General features: G+C 51.1%; 1 protein-coding gene across 2 annotated transcripts in view; it reads right to left on the bottom strand.

Annotated features, from left to right (window-relative positions):
* Positions 1 to 18,881, bottom strand: part of kif21b (kinesin family member 21B) — a 45,424-nt gene that overhangs the window by 22,906 nt on the left and 3,637 nt on the right. For both annotated transcript variants that reach the window (XM_086168673.1, XM_086168674.1), the window contains exons 2-12: positions 8,273 to 8,495; positions 7,579 to 7,761; positions 6,935 to 7,084; positions 6,074 to 6,211; positions 5,770 to 5,964; positions 3,831 to 3,946; positions 2,952 to 3,147; positions 2,428 to 2,617; positions 2,253 to 2,316; positions 1,683 to 1,913; positions 1,387 to 1,619 (exon numbers count right to left, since the gene is read on the bottom strand). In XM_086168673.1, coding sequence (XP_086024799.1) covers positions 1,387 to 1,619; positions 1,683 to 1,913; positions 2,253 to 2,316; positions 2,428 to 2,617; positions 2,952 to 3,147; positions 3,831 to 3,946; positions 5,770 to 5,964; positions 6,074 to 6,211; positions 6,935 to 7,084; positions 7,579 to 7,761; positions 8,273 to 8,495 — 1,919 coding nt within the window. The remainder of the gene's footprint in view (positions 1 to 1,386; positions 1,620 to 1,682; positions 1,914 to 2,252; positions 2,317 to 2,427; positions 2,618 to 2,951; positions 3,148 to 3,830; positions 3,947 to 5,769; positions 5,965 to 6,073; positions 6,212 to 6,934; positions 7,085 to 7,578; positions 7,762 to 8,272; positions 8,496 to 18,881) is intronic.

Here is an 18,881-nt window from a genome sequence, read left to right as displayed (position 1 = left end):
TCACACACACACACTCCTTCACTCATGCAGACACACACACACACACACACACACACACAAACACTCCTTCACTCATGCAGACACACACACAGACACATTCAAGCGCACACCCAAAATAGTTCATCTACACTCATTCTCATCCATTCACATACTCATAAGTACACACACACACACACACACACACACACACACACACACACACACACACACACACACACACAGATTCATATACTCACTCACTCACTCACACACACCCAGAGTCATGCACACACACACGTCGCTCATTCACACTCTTATTCATGGACACATGACATTCACACACTCACATTCATTTGTTCACACACACACTCATTCATGCACACGTTAATTAATTCATACACACTTATCCATTCACACACTAACATATTACTTCATACACACACACACACACACTCCGCACACACATTCACACATTAATCCATTCCCATGCACACACATACATTAATCAATTCACTCCTCGTCCACACACACACCAAAACATAAAGTCACTCACACACACACACACACACACACTCCTTCACATACACACACATCATACACACAAACACACACACACACACACACACCCATTCAAGCGCACACCCAAAATAGTTCATCTACACTCACTCTCATCCATTCACATACTCATAAGTACACACACACACACACACACACACACTCATGCACACACACATTAATCCATTCACACAACACTAACTCATTCGCACACACACATACATTAATCCATTCACTCCTCGTCCACACACACACCAAAACATAAAATCATTCATACACACACACACATACACACACACACACACAAAAACATTCACACACACACACACACACATTCACACATTAATCCATTCACACACACTAACTCATTCGCAGACACACACACATACATCAATCCATTCACTCCTTATCCACACACACACACACCAAAACATAAAATCATTCACACACACACAAACACACACACACATTCAAACATTAATCCATTCACACACACTAACTCATTCGCAGACACACAGACACACACATACATTAATTCATTCACATGAACACTCCTCGTCCACACACACACACACACACCAAAACATAAAATCATTCACACACACACACACACACACACACACATTCAAACATTAATCCATTCACACACACTAACTCATTCGCAGACACACACACATACATTAATCCATTCACATGAACACTCCTCGTCCACACACACACACACACCAAAACATAGAATCATTCACACACACACACACACACACACACACACACACACCCCGCTAGCCGCTAGCCGCTAGCCGCTAACCATCAGTAAACGCCCTTTGACCCTCCGTCCATCTCGTGCGTCACCTTTATCGTCCGAGTCGGAGTCGGAATCGACGAGGCTCTCGTCGCTGTCGAAGTCCTCGTCTTCTTCTCGTCCTTCCTCCTCGTCCTCCTCGTCCTCGCAGCCGCTCTCCTCCCTCAGGGGCGACATGACGTCCTCGGCGCCGTTGTCGTCCGAGTCCATCTCCCCGTTCTGCCCGTTCTCCTGGCCGGCGTGGAGCTTCACCCTCTTCTTGGAGCCTTTCTCCAGCTCCGGGCTGCGGCGGAGAACGCCGTCAGCTTCGGACGCCTTCGCCTTCTCGCTCCTCCGGAGTCCTCACCTCATCCTCCTCTGCCTCCTCTCCTTCTTCTTCAGACGCTCGATGTCCAGCTTGGCGCGCCGCAGGACGTCCGTCATCTCGGCCTCCATGGACATGGAGGCGGGGGCGGAGCCCGGCGGCTGTCCGGGGGCGGGGCTCGCCGGGGAGGCCGGGAACGGCGGGCGGGAGCTGCAGCGGACCAGCTGGCGCCGAAGAGACTCGTTCATGGCCTCGCTCTCCAGGAGCTTGGAGCTAGAGATGGACGAGATGGAAAACAAAGTCCCGGTCCACATGAGAAGCTTCTCCGGAGATGAACGAGGGGAGGAGATAGAGACGGAGACGTGGAAGGAGGACTCTGGAGGTCATGGAGGTGTGAATGGAGAAGAAGGAGTGGAGCGGGAGGAGGGGTGGAGGAGACAGAAGATGTGGAGGTTCCTCCTTGGCAGCCAGGAGGATGGAGAGGATCAGCGCTGGAGATCGAGTGGACATGGACAGAGGAGCGATGGAGGAGGTGGATGGATGGCGGACAGGCGGTCAGGTGGAAGCGGCTGATTGGCCGCGGGTTCGACGGCGTGGATGAGGAGCTCTCACCGAAGCTCTTCGATTTCCCGGATGTAGTTTTGAATGAGCGTCCCGATCTCCTCGTTGCCCTCACCTGCAGGAGAACATAGAGGTCCTCGTCAGGAGCTCCGCGCCCGAGCAATACCCAAACATCTGCTTGGTCTTCATGGGAAGAAAAAAAAAAAGCTGCTTCTCCTGCACGTACTTGACTTGGCGAGCAGCGCGGTGACCTCGTTGGCCAGCAGGTGCGTCACGCGGGCGTTGAGATGGTCGATGGTCTCCTGCATGGCCTTCACGCGGAGGCGCAGCGCGTCGCTCTCCCTCTGCAGCATGGCGTTCTCCTGATAGAGGTCGCTGAAGCCCTCCGAGCCGTCCTCGCCGGCCACGCGCTTCCCCTGTTCACACAAACACCACGCGGGAACCATCATCTCCTGAAGGCCACCTCACATCTTCTCCGCGGTTCTTCTCCTCTATCGTCCTGCAACGTTTTTACTTCTTTACGATCATCAGCCATTAGCATGTGGCAGTTAGCGCCGCTGCTATTAGCAGGCCTGCTAACCCTCCATCACTAAGATCTCGCTCCTTCGTCGGGTCCAGATCTGCTCCACAGGCCAGCGATGCCGCTTTGGTTCCTCTTTTCTTCTCCCGCTACGTTCCACCTGCTCCAGGAGGTCCACCGACGGCGACCTCCGAACGTTCCCTCACCCGTTCACCCCCGTCTCTTCTCACCGCCTTGTACTCCATCAGCTCCATCTGCAGGCGGGCCACCTCGGCGCGCAGGGCGCTGATCTGCTGGCTGGTCTTGTCCTGGTTCACCACCACCTTGTTCTTGATGTTGCGCGCCCGGTTGGCGTACTTCAGCGTGTTCAGCGTCTCCATGAAGTCGCGGTCCGACGGGCTGACGCAGGCGATCATCACGGTGCGGCTGGACGGGAGAAGAACATCGCCAGGAGACGCGTTAGCATCGGCTAGCGTTAAGGCTAATGCTACTTTATTGATACGGTCTAGGTGTGTGTGTGTGTGTGTGTGTGTGTGTGAGAGAGAAATGTCAAGTCCAAGTAAGAAGGGAAGTTACCCAACCCCAGAAGGTAAACACCTGAAGCTCCAGGAGAGGAGAGTCTCCACCATGAAGTGGGATACTGATGGACCAGGAGGGCTGAGAACCTCCACAGACACAACATCTCACATGAGCCACCTTCTATCCATGAGTGGAAGATCTCATCCTTTTGCCCCGAAAACACAGGTCGGCCTGAAAAGTGCGGAAAGGAAACGTCCAGGTGGGACGGAGAAGACCGGATCTCTGCAGACCAACACCCTCCGTTCAGAGGTTTGGTGATAAGTGAGGAGTTCCTGCTCGGAGATCTTTCTGTGATTCTTTTCAATCGAGATGAAGACCAGACCAGCAGGTTCCACGGTGACCACCTCAGGTGAGCGGAGCCACTGCTGCTGGAGGAAGCTCCATCTGGTGGGTGAGATGTTCCAGACACGGTCCACCAGGAGATGGAGGACTATGACTCTGCGCTGGGAACACCTCAGGGTGCAACCAGAAGATCGGGGAGCTGGACGGATGGACAGCTGTGAAGATCAGACCGGAACCCGTCCAGGTACCTGTTTCCTCCCAGGGAGTCCTGGAGGAGCCGAGTCAGCTTGGAGTCCCTGTAGGGGACGTGGCCTCCCTTCTTGGTCTGGTCTCCTAAAGCGCTGATCACGTTTCCCAGAGCCAGCTGCAACACACACACACACACACACACACACACACACACACACACACACACACACACACACACACACACACACACACACACACACACACACACACACACACATACCTATTTAGTGATTGACGAGAAACGCGTTTCATAATTTCGTTACGTGTTTGACGTAAAAGAAACAAAGGGCCAGAAGCCGATCATGTATTAGATTGGATAATATCACTTAGGGGGAAATTTGATCAATGCCAGGATCAATAAATATGCATATGGATAAGTTAAGATAAAATAAGATAAAAGACATTTACAAATAGATAGACAGCAGAAACAACAACAACAACGTTGAGGATAAGAATGGACAACTGAAGGAAAAAACAACAACAAAAAAACACTAAGGGTGAAAATAAACAACCAAAACTAAACAACATAAACAAATATAAATAAAGGGACAATTAAAAGACAGCAGAAGACAATCACGAATAAATAGATAGCAGAGTGACCAGCAAGGATCGGATAAGACGACAGAATGGAAAATAACAAAAGAAGGCAAGGGTGAGAATAGACGACCGAGATGACAGAAACAAGGATAAGAACAGAAATAGAGTGAGAAAAACCATGACAAAAATAAGCAGGATGCAAATGAAGGGACACCAGGAAAGATTAAATAGACAGAGGAGTTAAAACAGGACTCGTGGGATGCAGTCAATATGAATAGACGTATACACACACACACATATATATATCTTTATGTTATATATGTTATATACGTTATATATTATATCCAACATATATATATATGTTGTAAAAAATATATGTATATATATATATACACATATATGACAAAGGTACATATGTTATATATGTTATATACGTTATATATTATATTCAACATATATATATGTTGTAAAATATATATGTGTATATATATATACACATATATGACAAAGGTACATATGTTATATATGTTATATACATTATATAGTATATACAACATATATATATATGTTGTGAAAATGTAAATGTGTATATATATATATACACATATATGACAAAGGTACATATGTTACATATGTTATATACATTATATAGTATATACAGCATATATATATGTTGTGAAAATATATATGTGTGTATATATATATACATATATGACAAAGGTACATATGTTACATATGTTATATATGTTATATATTATATACAACATATATATGTTGTAAAAAAATATATATATGTGTATATATATATACATATATGACAAAGGTACATGTTACATATGTTATATACGTTATATATTATATACAACATATATATATGTTGTAAAAAAAAATATATATATACATATATGTCTAATTCCTCCTCCCCTCCATGTATATGTCTTATCTTATTGTTGTCTTATACTCTATATTTCATACTGTGTGCTGAAGCCCTTCGATCAAGAGTGTTTTTAGTCTCCGTATCTGTACATATGTGGAAAAAAGTATTGGTTTCTCAGGCTCTTGAAAAATGGTGAAGATGTTATAGGGTTAAAATGTTAATATGATAAATCTACTAAGAGGCGCTCAAAAAGAAAATGGCGGTAACATGTTTGTTATCTGGTAAGCATCAGAAGAAGAGCCTAGATTGGCTCCAAACGCCATGCGGGAAGACGTTTATGTGTTATATATAAAATAAACCATCTTTTTTCTTTTTGCAGATTTTCTTCAAACTCTGGTGAGAAGATCTTGAGGAGCTGCAGACGCCAAAGGAAGAACATCCTGCTGTGACCCTTCCTCTAGAGTGCATCAGTGATCTAATAAGCTCTCACACACACACACACACACACACACACACACACTCACCAGGCCACAGTTAATGGAGATGCCCTCTCTTGCCCTCTCTCCAGTAGCTCCTGTACGTTTGAGCCTCTCAGAACCTGCCAGGTCCACAAAGTGGAACTTGGCCATCAGGGCTTCGTACTCGGGCTGGGCCATGGCGCCGGGGGACACGGCGCCGGGGGCCACGCCGTTCACCTCGCCGCCCTCCCCTCCTCCGTTCTGGGAACACACAGCAGATAGAAACCTGAAGCTGCATGTCCAAAAGCAGGAGGATGATCTCACACACACACACACACACACACACACACACACACACACACACACTTACCAAGAGCTGCGTCTGCTGGCAGACCCTCATCTGACAGAGGTGGATGGTGAAGATGGCGTGGGAGCGGGAGCTCTGGGCGTTCATCTGGGTGCTGGCCGTGGTGCGGGAAAGAGCGCCCAGCTTCAGACACTGCAGCAGCTGCAACACACACACACACACACACACACACGCACACACACAGATCAGCTGATTCCCCTCCCTCTGCAGACTCCATCGCCTCCACGTGTCTATTTGCTCCCTCATCCTGTTTTGACAGGTTTCTCTCATCGCTGCCACGGAAACGTCCATCACGCTCGCCTCGCCTCGCCTCGCCGCCGCCGCCGTCTGACGGATTTTCACATTTCACGCTCTCCTCGGCCTCATTAACTTCTGCCGGATGGGCTCCGGTGAGGAGATGTCTGCCGGGTCCTCGCCTGGACCGCCAGCAGGGCCACGCAGAAGGTACGCTTTGGAGATCTTCATCCACGGCATGGAGGTCATTGTGAAGCGGGGGTTAATTAACATTCAGGACATTTCTTTTTTAGCCTTCAGACAGTTGATGGGTTGAAGCAGATCATGTATAAGCTCACACACACACACACACACACACACACACGCACACACACACACACCTGGACCATCAGCGGGGCCAAACACTTTGGAGACCTTCATCCGCAGCATGAAGTTTTTGAGTTAATTTTGGAGCAGGGGTTAATTAACGTTCAGGACATTATTTTTAGCTGTTTTTTTTTTTTTTTAAGCCTTTAGTTGTTGCCATGGCAACATGGCACCAGCTCTCCACTCTCTCCACGGGATCTCTCCAGGACGCGAGGAGCTCTGAGGAGATCTGAAGCTTCCGCGCACGGACGGCGAGACGCCCACCTCCTCCTCGGAGTGCACCAGCCTGGAGGTGACCCCGGTGGTGTAGATGCTTCCGCTGCCGTCCTCGTGGATCCTGATGTTGGACTTCCTGCTCCGGCTCTCGGGGTCTCTGGCTCCGTCGAACAGGTCCAGGATCTCCTCGTTGTAGAGCTGCAACAGACCAGGGGCGGCGATCAGGGGGGGCTCCTCGGATCTGCTTCTGATTTACACCGGATGACCTCCGGAGGTCAAACCCAAACACACACGTCTGTTTACCATCAACACAGATAACCTTCTGACTCCAAACACAACACACACACTGGTACACACTGCTATTCTGCACTTACAGACGATCTTAATATTAGAAAACAAGAAAATAATGACATTTCGTAACACCTTGCAGGACCTCACCCTCTCACCCTCAGACATCAATGGCCGCCGTTAATCAGGACAAAACACAGCAGACATTCCTGCCCATCTGTCATCGGGGTGTCACTTCCTCTGTGTGTGTGTGTGTGTGTGTGTGTGTGTGTGGAGGGGGGCCGCATTCTCTTATTCCCCCATTTTGTCCCATCTGGTTCGAGTTACCAGGCCGCTCACACACAAACACACACACACACACACACACACACACACACACACAAGTTGGCGCGGTGGGGTTTTACCTCCAGAAACTGTGCGGTGACTTTGAACTCGGGCGGCTGCACGCCGGCGTCCTGCGCGTGGCGCCGGCGGGCCTGGATGCCCTGGAAGAGCTGCTGGACGGCCCTGGGGATGATGCCCTGCTCCGGCTGGCTCAGGCTCACGTCGAAGCCCGTGCCCATGGTGTAGGTCTTCCCCGAGCCCGTCTGGAAACACAGTTCACGCAAACCTCACGTCGTCATCCACGCCACCTTTCACCGCGCTCATCCGCCGTCATTCATTATCAATGCAGCTTGTCCTGCGGCTAACCCCCGCTGTGATTGGCTGAGAGGCTGGCTTCACCCTGGACCAATCACAGGCCCGCATACGACACATCATTCGCACATCTGGACCGGCGAGGATCTCCAGCGAAGCTCCTGCGTGCGTTTGGACTGCGGGAGGAACCCGGAGAACCGGGAGGAACCCCGCGCAGACACGGGGAGAACGTGGAAGCTCCACGCACAAGCCGTCCAATCAGAGACCTTCTAGCTTCGGGTTCCGACCACGGCTCGGCGGCGCCGCCCGTCACGGGACACGATATTCCTTCTGGCTTCATCTCATTTATTAATGCTGTGACATTTCAGTTGAGGAGAACAACTTTGTTGCGTTAAGGCTGGCAGGGTGTGTGTGTTTGTGTGTGTGTGTGTGTGTGTGTATGTGTGTGTGTGTGACACACACCTGGCCGTAGGCAAACACAGTGGCGTTGTAACCGTCGAAGCAGCCCTCGATCAGCTTGTACACGCAGGCCTGGTAGATGCTCTGCTGCTCCGAGTCCACGTCGAAAACATAGTCGTAGGTGAAGGCCTTGTCCTTCCCCAGGAGGACCTGAGGCTCGCCGGGCGTGACCAGCGTGCACACGTGGCAACCCTCGATCTTCTCCTTGGCCATCTGAGGACGGATCCTGACGGAGAAGAGGGGGGGAAACAGCGGGTTTTTACGGATGTGGATCGAGGGGGCGCTCGGGTGTCGGGGGTTTGAACGCCGCTCGGAGAAGACGGGGGCCGCAAATCCAGGAGGAACCCCGGGGACGGCATTTACGTAAGAAACCGCAGAAACGGCCCGTGGATTAAAAGAAGACATTCATGGAAGGAACGAGAAGATCAGGACCAGACCATCTCACAGTCCTCGTGAGTCACAATTCAAAGCCTTGAATAAAGGGATTAGCGCCGCTTCTCCTGCAACATCAAACGCCCTTTAGCAAGGCATCCACATGTGTGTGTGTGTGTGTGAGTGTGTGTGTATGTGTGTGTGTGTGTGCGGGTTCAGCGCTGACGTGTGCAGTCGTGTCGTACGGCACACAATGCAAAGCCAGGCAAATCACGCTGCCACTTATCGCCGCCTGATGCAAAGGTAGCAGTTGCAAAGTTGCAGTTTCATCCGCGAGCTAGGCCCAGAACTTTGTTTTTAATCAAACTGAGAGACTCCTGGATTGAGACACACACACACACACACACACACACACACAAATCCAAACACACACACACGGGTGTGTTCTGGTGACAACTTGCAATTCATCAATTCACACAAATGAGAGTGGTAGCGGGCGGTTTCTTGTTAGTTTCTGGACGCGCCAATTTTCCTTTGCTGCTTTGAAAGCTCCCATTGCTGTCAATCAATCTCATCAACCAATCAGAGTTGCTCTCTCTCTGCATGGGGGCGGAGCCGCCTGTCCGTCCGCTGCTTTCACTTCCTGTCTCATCCCGCTCGTCCTCTAGGAGCTCCTTTTGAATTTAAATGTAATTTTTTGAATGTGAAGATGATGGCAATCTTGTAACATCTCAATAAAACATGTTAAAATATTTTTGTTGCTCTTACGAAGCGACTGCACGCACCAGTAAAAAGATGACGGCGCGCAGAAAGAGGACGGCATTTCTGGTTTCCTGCCGGTGGATCATTTAAGTTCAGCTTTTTTTTAATGAATACAAGAAGGACTTCAATAGATATTGAGTATTTGGCTTAAAAGTAAACTTCAATCCAACTTCTTTTTTTCAGAGTACAAAATGTTTTGTTGAGTGCAGAAACATAATTTCGTTTTCTCTGCAGTTGTTCATCGTTTTAAAAAAATGCAACACATTTTGTTTATACATCGCACAAAGGCAAAAAAAAAAAAAAAAAAATGACATTACATTACAGTTATTTAGCAAACACTTTTATCCAAAGCGACTTACATAAATTACAGTTCAATAACCGAAAATCCAAAGTACCAGTAGTTGTTATTCAGAAGTCACCCCTCTGCCAAATAACCATGCCGTATTAACTCATTTCACATTTCAAAAGGGTTGTGCCTTGCGTGAGTTTAGGAAAACGTCTCCGAACGTCCCTTTGAGCGGTGAAGGTTGCCGAAGGTTGCCTGTCCGAGCCACACGTGCCTGCAGTACCACAGAAGTCCTGCGGGGGCAGTGTTGCGCAGTGAGCGCGAGCGGCGAGGGGAGACACCATGGCGTCCCCATGCCGTTAATGGCGGCACAGACCGCCGCTTTCTTTGAAAGCGCATTCCATCTTTGTGTCGTTCTCCAGCAGAGACCTGGGCGGCGATGAGCCTTCGCCCAGAACCTCCGGCGCTGCCGGTGCGACGCCGTAAGGCCAAAAGGTAAGCTAGCCGGTCGATAGCGGCTACCGATCGGTGAGCCGCCGCAGGACACGTAAACATCTGCTGACGCCGGGAGGCTCGTCGTGGAGCGGCGGGTCCGTCGGAAGGTGGACGCGGCGGGGAGGTGATCTTTTTAAAAAGCAGAAAACACGATGAGCCGGCGGCAAACTCCCCCCCTTCCTCCCCGAGACCGCCCTAACAAAGACACACACATTATGAGCAGTCGTAAAGGAGCGAAAGAAATCCCCGATCCCGCCGCGCTGCTGCAGGGAGGGGAGGTTGGGAGGGAGGCGAGCTCGTCACAAGGACGGACACTCATTCCTCGAACACATGCTGCTTTCACAGCCAGCTCCAACAAAAAAAAAACTGCACTGTTTCCAATTTGCACATGGTTCCCGTCTCGCATGCATGGAGAACCACACCCACCAGACGCACAACAATCCCCGGTGGATGCTGAGCTTCATGGCGCGGCAACACAACCACACACACACACACACACACACACACACACACACACACACACATACACAGAAGCTGACAGCAGCATTTTCTGGCTCAAGGTGTCATTGGATGGGAAGATATTAGGAGACTTTGGACTGGATTCAGCAGCGAGCAGCATCTGAACTGACGACCCCTTCAAGCTGCCTGCAGCAGTGATGGCAAAGTGACCACACACACACACACACACACACACACACACACACTCGGGAAAGAGAAACAAAAACAATGACAGCTCCAGTGGGAGTAAAAAATGGAGGGGCTATAAATCAATCGGCCATCTTGGTTCAGCTGGAGGAAGAGGCTAAATCTATAGCATTGATTGGAACAGCAAACACACACACACACACACACACACATGTCCACTAAGAAATAGCTTGTGTGTAAAAAAAAAAAAGCAACATAATGATGGCAGTTCTGGAACAGAGATGTTGAAGGCACCTGAGCAGCATCCTGGTGACCGTTCACCTGGACTAACTAACCCCTTCTTCCTCAGCGGCGTGGAAGGAGGAGGCGTGTTCATGGCGCTGCGGTATCTTCTCCACACGTGTGCATGCCAGGAATGCTAACAACAACCAAGAGGCTTGTTTTCCGTTTCTGGCTGCTTCACCGAGGCCCTGTTTCCGTGGGAACAGCCAAACCTGCCTGCAATGTGCAGCGGTGCAGGATCTGGAAGGAGGTCCAAAGAGCACCTGCTCGGTCAGGAATCCCTGGCCTGGATCTCCACTGAAGGCCCACCCTGCACAAAAACCTGGACCACCACGCCAGGGCCGCGGCGGTCCAACCCTGGCGTGTGTGTGTGTGTGTGATCTGTGTGTGTGTGTGTTGTTACTGTGCGTTCATGCTAACTCAACCTTCAAACAACAGGCCTCTGAGAGCCAGAGAGCTCATTTCCCTAATGTAAACACTCGGGAAAGATCTACCACACACACACACACACACACACACACACACACACACACACACACACACACACACACACACACACACACATTATGCAGAGCCGGAGTGAATGGTGTTTCCTGGTTGTGCCACACGCCGAGCGCAGGAAGCCACGTTACTCCAGCGCCACCTTGATTTATGGGAAACGGCGAGCCGTTCCCTGAACATCGGAGCTTCTGGCCGCTCTCCTCCGGCTCGCGCGTCCTTCTTATCGTGGATGAACATGAAGGTGTCCTCACGCCGCCGCCTGCTTCTCAGCCCCCCCACCGCCGCCCCTTCGCTGCCAGCAAAAACACCGGAGGTGAACAAAAGCTTGAAAAGCAGACGCAGCAGAGACCCACTTCCATTTCCTCTCCTCACGATAACACTAATCCCTGCAAAGGGTTTTCTTCGTCCTCCCCCTCTTCTCCTCAACCTGTCCATCAAACATCACCTTCTCCAGAGAGAAAAAGGATAGTGGTGAAGGAGGAAGCAGCTGATGGGCGTTTGGCCGGTCCACTTCTCCAGTTTCCCCAATAACAAACGGCTGTGTGTTACGTGAAGGCGGTAACCCATGGCAACCGAATCAATGACCCTAAGAAGCTCAGCAGGGACACAGGAGGTCCAGATGAGCTTCGAGGTGAAGACGACCGCTTTGTGGCGAGATGTCATTAGCGTCGCGGCTGCGGCTGATCAGCAGAACTCGGGATGGAACCCAAACCAGAGTTGGGGGTCAGCAGAAGATGGTCTCCTGGCTTCACACCGGAGCTCATATGCTCACACAGGAACATCCTACAAGGTGCTAACCACACCTTCCGGAGCTTCCTGCTTAAGGACACGTGGGCACGCAAACTCGACGCCTGCGGTTGAAGCGGCAAGCTAGCATCTCTGTGCGGAGGCTACGTACGCCTCTGTAAGTTCTCCCTGGAGTGGCTTCACCACTGCAGACCTCCAAAGGTCCTTAGGACTCTTGTAAAACGTATGCTAAGTTCGGCTCTGGCCAAAGATGGAAAGGACAAGTGAAAGAATGCGGTTTCGCACCTGCGGCGGCAGAACCTTTACACGCTATCTGCTAACCGTGAAAACCTTGGCGCGACCACCCGAGGACAAGATGGCCGACAGGATCCACCCCGATTAACGTCGCCTTCTTTCTCTTCTTCGTCTTATCAAAAGCAGACGGTGATGTAACAGGAGGAGCGAGCACAAAAACAAGAAGCACCTCGCTGCGACTGCGCCGCGGATGGTATAATCAGATCTAATCGAGCCCCTTTGGCCAGAACCCGAGACGTTTGGGTCATAACTCAGTCATAAGCCCCGTTCTTTGTTTGTCAGGCAGAGCCGTCGCTCCCTGCGAGAGATTAACCTCGTGCAACAATCCAAACAGAGATTACGTAAACGGGAGCGCGGCGTCCCTCCATCTGGTTCCGCTCCGGCCGCTCGCAGCGCGACTCCAAAGAGTTCAGATTAGAAGCAAAGCAACGGGCGCAAAGCAACATCCCATAATACCGGTTTGAATAAAAGGAGGGGAGGGAGATCGTTTCCTTCATTGCATTGCAGATGCACCAAAAGAAAAGGGATATGGAGTTGATTTACGGCAAATATCCCGGCGGGCAGATCGGTTCTCATGTCACAGAACCACTGGGTTCCTTCTTCTGCTTCGTCTCCTTTGCAGAAGGAATCCTTGCGGTTGCCTTTGGAAGCGTCATGGCAGCGGCCTTTATCACTCTGTGACAGAAGGTTTGGAGCTGATCCAGAGTGAAGAAGTGGGAAGCAAACAGAGGTGGCGCTAAAGATAAATGACAACGCCTGGGAACTAACGGGAATTGGCCAATATGACCTACATCATGCATGAGTACAAGTACGTTCAAACTCTACAGCACTACTTGCAGTACTCCCAAGAGGACAATCAGTACTATCACTTGAAGTACAATGAAATACCTGCGTTACTTCAGAGTAGCATTGGTGGTTGTCTTCAAAGCAATTCATGGCAGTACTTCTGGTGGAGCAGCGCGACCCTCCAGTTGTAGGGTTGGCGGTTCGATCCCTGGTTCCTAACTCGGGTAAGGCTACCATACCGGCTACTGTACCCAGAGAAGGCTACCTTACCTCGGGGAAGGCTACCTTACCTCAAGTAAAGCTACCTGGCCTCTGGTAAAGCCGCTACCTTACCTCAGGCTACCTTACCTCAAGTAAGGTAGCCTTTCCCAAGGTAAGGCTACCTTACTTTGGGAAAAGCTACCTCGCCTGGAGTAAGGCTACCTTACTTGAGGTAAGGTAGCCTGATCAGAGGTAAGGTAGCGGCTTTACCAGAGGTCAGGCAGCTTCACTTGAGGTAAGGTAGCCTTCCCCGAAAGGCTACTGGTGGTCTTGTTTAGCAACTAGAAAGGCCCTCAGTATGTGGGAGTGTGAATGGGAGAAAACAACTCCGTGTGAAAGCTCTATAGGCTCGGGATCCATAAATAAATCCAACTCTTCTACCTCACGGCTGAAGAGGAACGGATGCAGCCTGGAGCAGAAAGACGCCATGTTTGGTTTTTGAGTGACGGGCGTTTAATCCCCCCATCGATCTTCTGCATCAGCCTTCTCTGATTCCATAAAACCACCTACTCCCTCCCTCCGTCCCGCTCCATCAATCCACTCTCGCTCACCCTCTCACGCCAATCATCCACGAGTGCGCCGAGGATGATGGCAGAATCAGCACACACACACACACACACACACACACACACACACACACACACACACACACACACACACACACACACACACACACACACACACACACACACACACACAAATACTGTCTGATGGAAGCGGGCCAGGCAGCAGGGATTCAGTCTCTCGCCTGTTTTTTTCCTCCAGCCCTGCGTGGGACCGTCGGCACGGCAGGACGGCAATGCCACCGCCAAGTGTGTGTGTGCACACGCGCAATCACGTGCACGGCGAGCTGTGATGAGGCTCCAGAAACATGTTCCTTCTAAGCCTTCGGATGCAATTGGCTCAGGTGGACAAGCAGCGGGAGATGGAGGTCTAATGAGGAGAACCTGGACAATGCAGGGTCTCCGCGAAGCTCCTGGATGTGTTTGGACTGTGGGAGGAACCTGGAGAACCCTGAGGAACCCCAAGCAGACACAGGGAGAACATGGAGACTCCACACCAGAGACTCCGCCTCCTCGCCCCTAACTGGAATATTTTGTAAACACAAGCATCGACCCTGAATGGCGGAACACGCTTTCATGCGCTACCAGTTTGGCAACACACACTCCGGTTAAAAACACACACACGACAGGGAGGTTGCACTAACAGCCTGAGTGTGTGTGATCATGGGTCTGCGCACCGGTGCCTCGGGAGGGTCTCGGCCCCCCCGGCGGCCTCAGCTCCTCCGCGCTCATCGGTCTGACTGGCCGTTAGCGTGACGCGTCGCCTGGCCGGCGAACTGGTTCACGGATCTTAACGGGAGCGTTTCCTGAACCCGCTGGCCTACATTGTCTGGAAGAAGGCCACGCCGGCCACGCCAGCCACGCCGACCACCTCAGCAAATGCCTGAAAGGAGCGCCACGCTCGCCGTCTCCAGCAGGAGCCTATTTTTACAAGAGATTCAACAATGTGCACCGATCAGGACCCATTGTTTGTCTTCTGGTCCTTGAAATACGAAGAATAAATAGTCGAGCGCAACAATGGAGGACTTTGAAAATAGAAGGAACCTGAAAGGTCTGACGGGACCATCGAGGACCGGGCCGATGACCTCTTTAATGCCAACAATAGCAGGTACGTTAACTCTGTGTATCCAGTTGCACTGGATACCAGTAGCTGCCAGGATCAAGCACAAGGTCCTGACCCTGGCCTTCAAAACCACCTCAGGAACAGGTCCAGCATATCTGACCGAAATAATAAGACCTTATGTACCCGGCAGAGAGCTGCGTCCCTCTAATACAAACCTACTAGCAGTACCTTCTGCTCGCTCTAAGCGATCTCAGGCCAAACTGTTCTCAGTTCTACTACCTCAGTGGTGGAACAAACTTCCGGAAGCAACAAGACCAGCATCATCTCTCTCAACCTTCAAGAAACAGGTAAAAACGTTTCTCTTTCAGGACTTTTTACTGCGTTGATGCCCCAGATCGGGTCAGGCAGCAAGTTAGGCTATGCAGTGTGTGTGTGTGTGTGTGTGTGTACGTTTGTGTGTCTCTGTCCATAAAAAAAAAAAACCTCACTAACCCAAGCTTACCGTTCTGTATATTTCCTGTGCATCTTGTATTTGAAAGTGTATTTGCAGTCCTTATGTCCTCTATTGTAAGTTGCTTTGGATAGAAGCGTCTGCCAAATGCAATGTAATGTAATGTGTGTGTGTGTGTGTGTGTGTGTGTTTGCGCCCGTGAACTGTGACTTCTACTCATTTGTGCGATAAATACGCGTGCCAGGGCGCCGGGTGGCCCGGCCTTCCTTGGGCTCGGGGTCGAGGCCACTTCCTGTCCGAGACCAGCGCGCCGTCCATCGGTCGCATGATGGCCCTTTCATTGCCCCGCATCGGTCCGCATCATCGGAGCCAATTCTGGGTCAATCCCCCGCCCGGCCCCCCCTCCGGGGCCTCTGCCGACCCCCCCGGTCCCTGTCTGGGGGGGGAGGGGAGGGCGGCGGCACGAGAGATTCAAATTAGCCTCCTTTTCCGGCGTTTCCCCGACAGCCGGCCCCGGCGAGGTCACGGGAAGGGAGGGGGTTAAAAATGTCCCACTAATTGAGGCGTTTATTCAAATAAAGATAGATTGAGTAAAATGCAGAATGAACACCCCGGATTGTTCCGGGCTCCGGATACGTGACGGCCCGTTCTTCATGATGTGATTAATTCTTCTGTTCTTAAGTCTGGCACCAACGGCGGCGCGCAACGCTGCAAAAACAGCCCCGGACACACACACACACACACACACACACACACAAACTCCAGAAGTGATTAAGCTACTTAGTGCATGGGGTGATTATGGACCAGCTGGACACACATACACACACACACACACACACAGTTTCATCTCTCTGCAGCAGACAGTGGCAGCAGCTCCGCTGAGGCACACACACAATGCAATCTGCCACCCAATGTGGGGTGTGACTGTGATAGACACACACACACACACACACACACATGTCCGTCAAAGTTTAATTCAAGAGGATAAAGAATTTTGAATGACTCCCAAAATAAGGAGGACAGACATGGTGAGGCTGTTCGTCGGGGATGCAGGCATCCTGGGTGGCTTGGGAGTGTGTGTGTGTGTGTGTGTGTGTGTGTGTGTGTGTGTGTGTGTGTGCTAGAGTCAATAATTGCTAAAATGCAAGGAGAGGAAGGACAAAGACGCCTCATCTTCATGCGTGTTTGGATGATGGTTTAACAAATGGATCCACGGTCTGCAGTCTAGACGTGACACCTGAGAGCCTCCATCCATCCTTCCATCCTTCCATCCATCCATCCATCCATCCTTCCATCCATCCATCCATCCATCCATCCATCCATCCATCCATCCATCCATCCATCCACCTCCCCCACCACAGGAATATGGCGAGCACGTGCAGCTGCGCCCAAATTATTCATACACAGGCATGGTGAGCCATGAAGCACACACACACACACACACACACACACACACACACACACACAAACATAGGAAGCTCCTGCAAAAAAAAAATCCATCCAAGACGTTTGCTCTCTTCCACCTCCATGGTCTTTGTCCATCACCTCCACGTGTCTCCACCTCCTCCTCCTCCTCCTCCTGGCGGAGGGATCTCAAAGGCGTGATGCGTCGCCGTCAGCCTCGCCGCCCCTTCCCTCTCTCAAAAGAGACGCAGCCGGGTCTTCGACCACGTGCATCCAGCGATTCTCCCCTCGCTCAGTGTGACTTTGTGCGTGCACGTGTGTGCGTGCGTGTGCGTGCACACACTCAGCACAGAGCACAAAGACCTGCAGTGACATCAGACTCATTCACACAGCGCTCCTTGTCCACACTCACCCAGGAGGTGCTTCGCTAAAAGGCCCTACTTTGCCTTCACCACACACACACACACACACACACACACACACACACACATCTTCGAGCCAGTGTAGGCAGACTGAGGGTTGGAGGCGTTGTTGTCTCCGGGTTCCGGCTGTTTGAAAGGTTATTTTCACACTGAAGTCCCTTTCATTCACCACAAAATTCAGAAAGATAAATTCAAATACATACAGATTTATGTATGTGTGTGTGTGTGTGTGTGTGTGTGTGTGTGTGTGTGTGTGTGTTCACAGATTCCGACTATTTGCTTCAAAGGGCAAATCGAGCTTTAACAAGATGGAAAGTCATGTGTGTTGTGTTTCCCCTCCTTGATCGCCGTGTGTTCATCACGGGCCGAGAAGGAGGCGGAGCTTCAACCCACGACCAGAAGGTCCGCGGTTTGATCCCACAGGTGTGGAGACTCCATGTTCTCCCGTGTCTGCGGGTTCCTCCAGGTTCGTCCCACTCGGAGACCCTGCATTGTCCAGACGTGGCCGGACTCCTGCAGCGCCGCCGCCATGACCGCCAGATCATCGGTGCAGGCGATAAATCAATTATTATACAGTTAATCTATTGATTATCAATCAATGTGGGACTATCTGTCGATACGCGCATCAACATTACTCCGTGTGTGTGTGTGTGTCTAAGTTCAAATGAGTTCTCCTTTCAGGCCTCAGCCAATCACGTCAGCAGAGCCGGGCCTCACACAGGAAGTGTGTGTCGTCCTGAGGCCGCCTGGCAGGAAGTCATTCTGCAGCAGAAGCACAACCGCTTCGCAGTGAGACCTCATCGGAGCGCCGGCGGCGTCCTAAACGTCCGACGGACCCGAACGCCCAAGGCGGGGCGGAGCCGGCGGCTGAGACGCCTGCAGGTTCCAAGACCAGCGTGCAGAAGGATGGAACCTCTGGAGAACATCACGCCAGGAGGCCAGAACAGGCATTGACTTCTGCACAGGAAGTCACCGGCGGAGGAGCTAGCATGAGCGCTACGGGATACGAGAGCTCCGCCCACACACACACACACACACACACACACACACACACACACACACACACACACACACACACACACACACACAGAAAGTGATGAGTGACAACCAACGCTGATGTTCCACTTCAACGTGGACAAAAAATAAAAACCCACGGTGACGGTGAGGGCGACGCGATGAGGACGTGATGCACAGATGTGACCCCCACCCCCCACCCCTCACACACACACACACACACACACACACACACACACACACACACACACACACACACACACA

The sequence above is a fragment of the Fistularia commersonii genome, chromosome 21 (genome assembly GCF_037954325.1).
Source record: "Fistularia commersonii isolate RoL2024-O1a breed Wild chromosome 21, RoL_Fcom_v1.0, whole genome shotgun sequence".
NCBI classification, from domain to species: domain Eukaryota; kingdom Metazoa; phylum Chordata; class Actinopteri; order Syngnathiformes; family Fistulariidae; genus Fistularia; species Fistularia commersonii.
This window is presented reverse-complemented; position numbering and strand designations above follow the sequence as displayed.